General features: G+C 37.0%; 1 protein-coding gene across 1 annotated transcript; it reads right to left on the minus strand.

The window, feature by feature from the left end:
- On the minus strand, positions 1-8,141 carry LOC114388514 (DNA-directed RNA polymerase II subunit RPB2). The gene is made up of 25 exons (XM_028349034.1): positions 7,681-8,141; positions 7,233-7,454; positions 6,835-7,125; positions 6,528-6,725; positions 5,842-5,906; positions 5,665-5,751; positions 5,464-5,584; positions 5,328-5,372; positions 5,115-5,252; positions 4,946-5,018; positions 4,676-4,752; positions 4,467-4,574; positions 4,268-4,384; positions 3,917-4,072; positions 3,731-3,835; positions 3,492-3,617; positions 3,333-3,410; positions 3,139-3,234; positions 2,935-3,050; positions 2,778-2,847; positions 2,615-2,668; positions 2,393-2,536; positions 1,642-1,941; positions 818-1,240; positions 1-728 (listed from the first exon to the last, which is right to left on the minus strand). The coding sequence occupies exons 1-25, from the start codon at positions 7,933-7,935 to the stop codon at positions 612-614; spliced, it is 3,582 nt and encodes a 1,193-aa protein (XP_028204835.1). The 5' UTR covers positions 7,936-8,141; the 3' UTR covers positions 1-611.
- Between the last annotated feature and the right edge of the window lie 800 nt (positions 8,142-8,941).

Below are 8,941 nucleotides of genomic sequence, written 5' to 3' on the forward strand. Positions count from 1 at the left end.
TTCGATGGTAAATGGAAAACTCACAAATCAACTTTGTCAAATAAATTCTCTCATTTCACTATATTGTACAAGAATTGAACTTAAAATTGCCAGAGTCTCGAGTTACAAGTACCATATACCATAGCTCTCAAGCATTGCAACTAAATTTAAATAATCCAATTCGGGTGACCTCCCCCTAAACCAACAAAAGGATTTCCAAAATTGGAGCTGGAATTCTCGGTTGATTGGGTATAAGACCTTTCACAGCATTTAAGACGGGGCTCACTAGAATTACGCGACAGAAACTTCTGCTAACCCATCTCTGCTTAGTGAATAAGAAACAAGCTCTCGGAATTGAAAAACTTCCATTATATATACAGTGCTCGGTCGGTAACATTAGTCGCTTGGAATGAGCACCCTTGAATAGAGAAAACGCAGCGGGAAACATCAATAATGAAGGTATCAAAGCTATTTTTGCTTGTGAATTACCCAACACTTGAAAGGTTCCTGTAATTTGAGACTTGAAAAACATTATCAAATCAAATTTGTATATTTAGATACCATGTTTGTTCCATATTCTCGAGAGCTTTTAATCAGAATATAAGACAAGTGGCTTTGGTCAAACATGTTTATCAGGCTCCCTTCTTCTTTTGGTTTGTAGTTTTGACCTCCTTTGTAAGCATTCTTGGAGCTATTGCCATAGCCATTAACTCTTGGAAGAGGAGCTTACAAGCATAAGGAATGTAAACCTACATGGACAATCAAAAGCAAAAGAATTCAGCACATGGAAAAGCTTGGAGTTTGACTGTGTTACCAGAAAAGATAAATGATCATTCACCTGAACAATGTCAGTTTTGTTCTTGCATCCCCTGCACTCAAAAGAATTCTTCTTGAGATTTGCAATAGCTATCAACCCACAACGCTCACATACATGGACCCTGTATGCATCACTTTGATCAAACAACCTTTCCTTTAAGAAGTGAGCAGCTCCATGAGCTATCATGCAATCTCGTTCCATCTCTCCAAATCGGAGACCTCCATCTCGTGAGCGTCCCTCAGCAGGTTGCCTAGTGAGGATCTGCACAGGACCCCTTCCACGAGAATGGATCTTGTCGTCAACCATATGCTTCAGTCTTTGGTAATATGTAGGGCCAAGGAAAATCATTGCACTTAGACGTCTCCCTGTATGACCATTGTACATAGTCTCAAAACCACGCATTTGGTACCCACATTTGTGTAGAGCTTTACTGATATTGTCCACCTGGATTACAGTAACAAAAGATAGAATTTTAAACATAGACAATATATATTCAATCACATGTGTCTTGAGATAAACCTACAAAACAAGAATTTTTCCAACAGGTTAAGTTGGGGAATCATTTTGACCAAGTCTTTTATAAGAAAGATACAATTTACCCACCACAACAAACACTTGGTCTACATATTAGGTTTCATAGTTCAATAGTGAATAGCAAATTGCTTGGCTCACTTCTGGGCAGACAATTTTTCATAGCCATAACAGCTTACTCACAATACATACCACAAGAGCGCATATTGTCAACTAGTTATTCTTATGTTAACTAGGTGCATAAGCATTTCTAATTTCTAGCAAGTATTTGTTGTTACATGAAAAAAATAATTGGATGGAAGAATGCTACTTACAGTAACATCTGTAAAAGGAGTTGCATCTCCTTCTTTTCCCATGTGGGCTGCCACCTTCCCCATGATACACTCAATAAGCTGACCAATTGTCATTCGAGAAGGAATAGCATGTGGATTGACAATAATATCAGGGGTAATGCCTTCCACAGTCCAGGGCATGTCTTCTTGTGTATAAGTCATACCAACTGTCCCCTTCTGACCATGTCTACTACTGAATTTATCACCAATCTGTGGTATACGAACAGATCTCACTCTTACTTTCACAAATCTCAATCCATCAGCATTTGTGGTCAGCAAAACCTACAAAATAGAAAAAATATTATAATCCGGTAATGAAAGAAGTAATGCTAAGAATTCAGGATTCTAGAATACATTAATACACTCTTCACATATAGACATTTTAAATTAATTTTGTCAAGCAATTCTTATTTAATAATTAGAATTTAAAACCTCCCACTCATTAATCATTCACAACATAGGCTCAAACTCAACATGTGTGTATGTAGGCACCCAGGTTATAAGAGAGTTAAGGAATGCACTCAGGAGACAAGACTCCACAAAGGGTCTTTCCCTTCAGCTGAGCCAATTGCTCAAGGTTACAATCTGATTATTCACTAACTGACTATCTAGCAAACTGTTTATATACATATTTAACTACTCTAACTAACTCTTCCTACAGGAGTAGACCCTTAAGGTGTTATCCTTATTGGGCCGGGCCACACATTAAAGTAAATGAATATGATAAACTTACTTGATCAACAATTCCAGTTTCACTGTGACGTAAGCTTATGCTGTGATCACGCCTTGTGTAACGTAAAGCTTGTCCCTGTGCCTCCTCCTGAGATATTGGGGTGGTCTTTCCAATGATAACATCCTCACCAGATACTCGTGTGCCCTATTTCATAATAATAAATTAGTTCTTGTGAAATTCCTTGAGGATAGATCAAAAAGGCATAAATTCAGATATGCTTACTGGTGGGGCAAGACCATCATCATCCAGCTTATCATAAGAACCATGTCTCATTCCCTGAAAAATGAAACTTGGTAAGAAACCACCAACAAGAAACCAATACTCTTTTCCAAATAAAAATTGTTAAGCAAGAATAGTTATTTGCTACCAAACCCAAATTTCTCACCATGGTGTTAGCTCTATCAGGACGGCCAAAATCTTCTTTGACCAGGGTTCCCATCTTCTTCTCTTCATCTCTATAAAAAGTTAAGAATACAGCATATCATAAAAATCACAAACATGGCAATCAAAAGGAGAAAATATCTAATTATTGGCAGACATACCTATATGAACGGAAAAACAGAGACCGAAAGAATCCACGGTCTATTGACGATTGGTTCATGATGACGGAATCTTCTTGATTATAACCAGAGTAACAGGCAATGGCTACAATGGCATTCTAAGACACATGGGTGGTAAATGTATTAGAATATTTTAATTATCAACATAATGATAAAATTATATAAATAAAGGAAGCAAGAATTTACAATTCCAGCTGGGAGTTGACGGAAATGAAGATGCTCCATGGCTCTTGTAGTGACCAGTGGCTTTTGTGGATAATATAAAACATAGGCCAAGGTATCCTAAGTAATGGAGCAAAAACATTAAAATCCAGTGTCAAGTAAAATACACAAACAGAAAAACAGGCACACATTAATCATTAAAAAGAAGCAAACAATACCATTCGAAACTGGTAGTTGGTAACATATATTCCCATTGCTTGCTTTCCCATTGCAGACTGATAAGTATTACGTGGGGACTGATTTCACCAGCCAAAGGTAAGTGAGATGGATAATGTGTATTAATCAGAATGAGTACACAAAAAAAACACCATATTTACCTGATTGTGATCAGGAAATGGTATGATGGAAGCACATACACCCAAAATCAGTGATGGGTGGATTTCACAATGAGTGTAAGTACCAGCATACGCATCTTCTGGATTGATCCTAGCTTGTACAAGATCCTGTAACATTTATTCAATAATCATTTTTTGTTGCTTTATAGCCTCTTAATTTGCATTTAGGAACCTATATATAAAGGGTATACACTTCCCAAATCAAGAATTATAGAACTAACATTAATGGTCATGGAAATCATTGTAGTCTCTTCTTCTTCTGTGTCAATATATTCTATAAAGCCCTTGGACACTAGATCATGCCATCCGCCATCTTCGGGGGATTCCTGAAGCAATTGAATAATGAGTTAAGCAATTACTGAAATAATATCAGCTCCTAAGATATACTGCAGTTACCATTGACTCACCCTCTGTTGTAAGGCATGAATATCCTTCTTCTTTATGAGAAGCCTTTGCTTATCCACGATGAATAAAGGACGACTGCAACGACCATAATCTGTATATATACGCAATTCTTTAAGAATGATATCTCTGACAACCCCAACTTCAGTGTTCACATCAACCTGCACCACACCACAATTAAAACATCACAGCAAAATGTCTAAGCAACTATAATAAAATTGAAAATAATGCTACCATTATCATTACTTATCTATCATGCTATCTTTTTTTAATTCGGGCAAGGGGGTTGCTATTTGCTGACAGATGCATTGAAAAAAAAAAGGCTGTAAAAAAATCAAAAGTGAAATGATAGTTACCCGACGTCTCAGCTTTCTCAATGTTCTCACCAACATATCAGGGTCACGATGGATCCCCATCCAGCAACCATTTACAAAAATTTTTGTGGCTTGGGGAATTACTGCAGGAGAGATTTCCTATGTGGAAGGAGAATAAACAAATTTAAACAAGAAACATATATAGAGAAACAAATTAACTTCATGCAGGAAAGCCATTAACCTCGAAATTTTCTGTGCCCCATTCTTCCAAAAACTCCAGAATAGGATATGCTGCTGAACCAACTGTTATGTAGACCATCAATGCCAGATTCTTCACCAGTCCACAGGCCTATATAATAGCCCAATCACACTCATAAATACCAGAGAGAAAGATGAGTTCTTCATAACAAGTAGTAATATAGGAGTATGCTTGGAAAGCAAAATACACACTTGTCCTTCAGGTGTTTCTGCTGGACACATCATTCCCCATTGTGAATTATGCAGCTGTCTTGGTTTGGCCAACTTCCCTGGAATAAAAAGGGGAAGGAAGGAAACAATAAAAATTACAACTTAGGCAAACAAGCAATAGTGCTAATCTAAAGAAATAATTGAGAACACATTACCATATTGCATTAATGATATTAATTTATGCAAGCAATGTACAAGTGGGGAGGGAGAGATTGAAGGCTGGATCATGCATGGATAGCCAAGAAACTTTACCTTCACGCCCTATTGGGGAATTCAATCTTCGCAAGTGAGATAAAGTGGATGCATAAGTTAAACGATTCAGCACCTGAAGCAGAAGATCGAAAAGATCAGTCTTATTTCTTCTATACAAGACATAGCAAAATGGTTACTTGAATCATAATGTAATAATTTATATTCACACCTGTGAAACACCAGCTCTAGTCCCTGCAGCATTTGCTTGCCCCCAATTACCAGTGGCAAGTGAGTATTTAAGTCCACTTGTGATGGTTTTTGCTTTGATAGCAAATTGCAGATTAACATCTTTCCCATTATCAACACACTGCACCATTCATGGGGTACATAGGTTTAGGCAATGCAAAATGAGTAATAGATGTAACTTGAAGTCAGAACAAACCTTCTGTACATATCCCCTGACATCTCTCGTTAGCTTTCTGAATAGCTGCATCACAAGTTTCAATAGCCAGGAATTCACTAATCAGAAAGTTACTACATAAAAAGACAAATGAAATTGGGTAATATCATAAACAAACCATTCTAAAAAGACCACCAAGTAAAGGACCAGCCAGATCCAGCCTCTTGTTTCCATAATGATCCCTATCATCCTCAGCCCTCCGCCCAAGTGCACACAGCAGTAGCCGATGAATGATATATCTGTGGGGTAATGTTAATATAATAAATACTCACTAAGTCATCAAAATGAAAATACAGGATCTGAAAAAGAATAAAATTACCCAAAATAGTAGGCTTTCTTGGTCTCACAATATTCTCCAACACCAACATGAGGGAGCATCTCCTTTTGAAGGATCTCCTTAGCATACCTGCAGAGTATCACACAAGTGTAACCCTTACTCAATAAAGGGTGTCACGCAAATAATACTCAGGTTGTATAGAAATTCAACTCAACTCACTTAATTCTCTTTTCCTTGGTTACACCTACAGTTGCTCCTCTTTTCCCAATGTAGTCAAGTGCAACCTGCAGTTAAGATAAATTTATTAGAAATAAAACAAAATTACCTAATGCTAAATACATCTTCTATACTTATAATAAAGGTGATACCCATCTTTCGTGTATACATTTTTTAGACTGTTTTACCTTTAACTGGACCTAAAATCTACCTCCCCAATCACAGCCATTATTATTATAAAAGATAACTCAATCGTGACAAGGCACAAAGTGTCTGTTTTCAACTAGTAGAGTATTAAAAAAGTGTATAAAATGATACCATATTTCACTAATAATATAAGTTTCCAATCATCTGAAATTAAAAATAACCATTCCACTGCAAAATAAGATGATGGCATATGGAAAGGGAGTGCAGTAAGGAAGAGAAACATATTGCTACATATAAAAGGAAAGAATCTAAAAGTAGAACACGCAGAGTGAAGTAGTGAAAACTTCACTGAGCTGGGTTACAAAAAATATTGCAATTCATGAAGAAAAGACTATTTGATCTCCTGAGCAAGGGAATAACAAGTCAGAGACTGAAATGGGATGGGTCTGTATAATGATCTCATTAGGAATTATAGTAAATTATAGACTAGATAAGAAAGCACCACTGTGGCTGCAATCAAGAATAAAACTAGCATAACCCACCTGTTGATTTTGAATTACAAACGCTTCTTCCAGGGAAGGACGTAGCAGCTCCATCATTAGAGTATCTGAGAAGTCATAACATATATGCTCTAGAATATCTTTATCGGCAACAAAACCCAATGCTCGAAACACAATAATGATGGGAATTTCAGTTCGAATGTAAGGAAGAGTGGCACGTATATATTGTCCTGAAGAACCCTGAAAGGGTAAAAATCCATAAATCTCAGGCATTGCATAAAATAAATAAAACACACAACCACAAAAAATAGCTTGCCCAAAAAAGTCTACATTGCACAATTAGCATTACCCCTTTGGAGCTAGTCCGAGAGAGCATGCGCACGAACATAGTACTAGGTGGTCTGTTCTGTGACTCTGCCATGGACCGAACTTCGGCCACATAGGCGTACTTGTTGGGCTGCCTCTTCTTGAACACATAGACATGGTTGGTGCTCATCTTCTCCTGAGCAATCAGAACCTTCTCACTCCCATTAATAATGAAATACCCGCCTTGATCATAAGGACACTCCCCAAGCTCAGTCAAATCCTTCTCCGAATTCTGGTACAACGTGCAATAACTAGACCGAAGCATTATAGGAACCTACCAATAACAATAACAAAAAAAGAGAGTAAATAATCACTAACTAATCAAGTCATTGAGCCTAAGCATTGAATAACAACATTAAACTTAGACAGACAGACAGATACCTTGCCAATGAAAACTTTGGTTAAATCCTGAGTCTCGGTGACCTCTTCCCCGTCGTGCCCCTTCTTGACGACCCTTTTGGAGACATCAACATACAAAGGAGCAGAATAAGTAAGGTTCCTTAACCTAGCAGCCTTGGGGAACAACGTGGCGGTTTCACCATCAGATTCCGTCATCATAGGCTTACTCAAGTAAATCTGACCGAAGCTGATTTTGTAAATGGTCTGCGCAAATTGAATCAAATCAAGTAATCGTTATTGTTAATTGTTTTTTATCATTGGCAAATGTTACTTGTTAGTATTGTTAGTTTTTGTTAGTGGGATTCAAACCCGCAACCTCTCTCCTCTTCCCTTCACTCCTGGACCAACCTTATATCTCCGATATTGTTAATTGTTAACCTAACAAAGAGTGCAAAATGGAACAGAAAAAAGAGACAAAAAAGGTGCATACTTCGGCGAAATCGGATTGGTGACCGGGATTGTGCTGCGACTCGGGTCGAATTTCGATGTCCGCGGACTCGTCGACGATTTCCTGCATGGTGTTTTGGATGAACTCGTCGAAGGAATCGAGTTGCTGGCGAACGAGGCCCTTCTCTTCGAAGTACGCGGAGATAACGGCCCACGCGTCTTCCTGTGTGATCTCTTCCTCGTCGTCGTCTTCCTCCATCATTTGCTCGTCGTACTCCTGCTCCTCTTCCAAATCCATGGCTTCTTCGAGAGACTCGCTCGAGAGAGGTTTACGTTACGTTAATTAGGTTTGAATTAAGGTTTTGAATTGAATTTTGTGTTGTTTTGTTGTGCGTGTTGGGATTTTGAGAGAGAAAAACACTTGAAAAGTGTGACTGTGCGAAGAGTGAAACCCTAGCAGGGAGGAGTACCCAAATAATTGTGTCGGAAAAATGAGATGTGGTGTGGGGAGGGAGTGCTATATATAGGCGAGAGGAGCGGCCAATGGACTTGGACTTTCTCACAAGGCGGTGAGAAAGGGAAATAATATTATTCCAGTCAAAAACAAAACTTAAAACAAGTAAATGATTTTCTTTTTAGAGCTTGTTTTGAAGAGCTGTCAAAATTAAATTATTTTAATGTTTATTAATCACTAATAAGGTTTGAATAATTTAAAAAGAGAAATTAAATTAAAATTTTCTCATGAAAAAAAAAATAAAATATATATATATATATATATATATATATATATATATATATACCTGCTTTTGTGTGAATTTCTTTCAAGAAAATTTACAAAAATATGCTATAAAGATCATATGCAAACTCATTTTATCGATAAAATTGACTATAATGGCTTTGCAAATACACAAGTACATGAAGTCACAAATTTGGATCTGATTTTTCTCGTTATGTCTGGTCCTGCACGTCCCATTTCATCGGAGGAAAAGCTAAGTTATTTTTCTTTTTCCTACAGAAGTATCTACATTTATCCTTATATTTTTTACTATTATAAGTTTTACCCAAGTCAAATAATACAAAAAAATAATAATAACTCACACACGCACCAGCCTCTTTGTAACCATCATAATGTCTAAGTCTCTCATCCTTTTTTTTTTTTTAATTTCTCACTTGTTTCCTAAGTTCTTGGAGGAAAAGCTCATAGTAAAGGTGAGAGTGATTCATTTTTTTTTTCCATTTTTTCTTCAGTTTTCCTTCTTTCTTTCTTTTCTTCATCTTTTTTTTCTTTTCTTTTCTTCAATTTA

This window comes from Glycine soja, chromosome 15 (genome assembly GCF_004193775.1).
Source record: "Glycine soja cultivar W05 chromosome 15, ASM419377v2, whole genome shotgun sequence".
Classification (NCBI taxonomy): domain Eukaryota; kingdom Viridiplantae; phylum Streptophyta; class Magnoliopsida; order Fabales; family Fabaceae; genus Glycine; species Glycine soja.

Excerpts from the sequence above, each read along its gene's own strand:
- LOC114388514 (XM_028349034.1), bottom strand. The coding sequence starts at position 7,935 with ATGGATTTGGAAGAGGAGCAGGAGTACGACGAGCAAATGATGGAGGAA. Across the intron at positions 6,726-6,834 it reads CTCGGACTAGCTCCAAAGGG|GGTTCTTCAGGACAATATAT; the intron begins GTAATGCTAATT and ends TTACCCTTTCAG. Across the intron at positions 3,411-3,491 it reads CATTTCCTGATCACAATCAG|TCCCCACGTAATACTTATCA; the intron begins GTAAATATGGTG and ends TGGTGAAATCAG.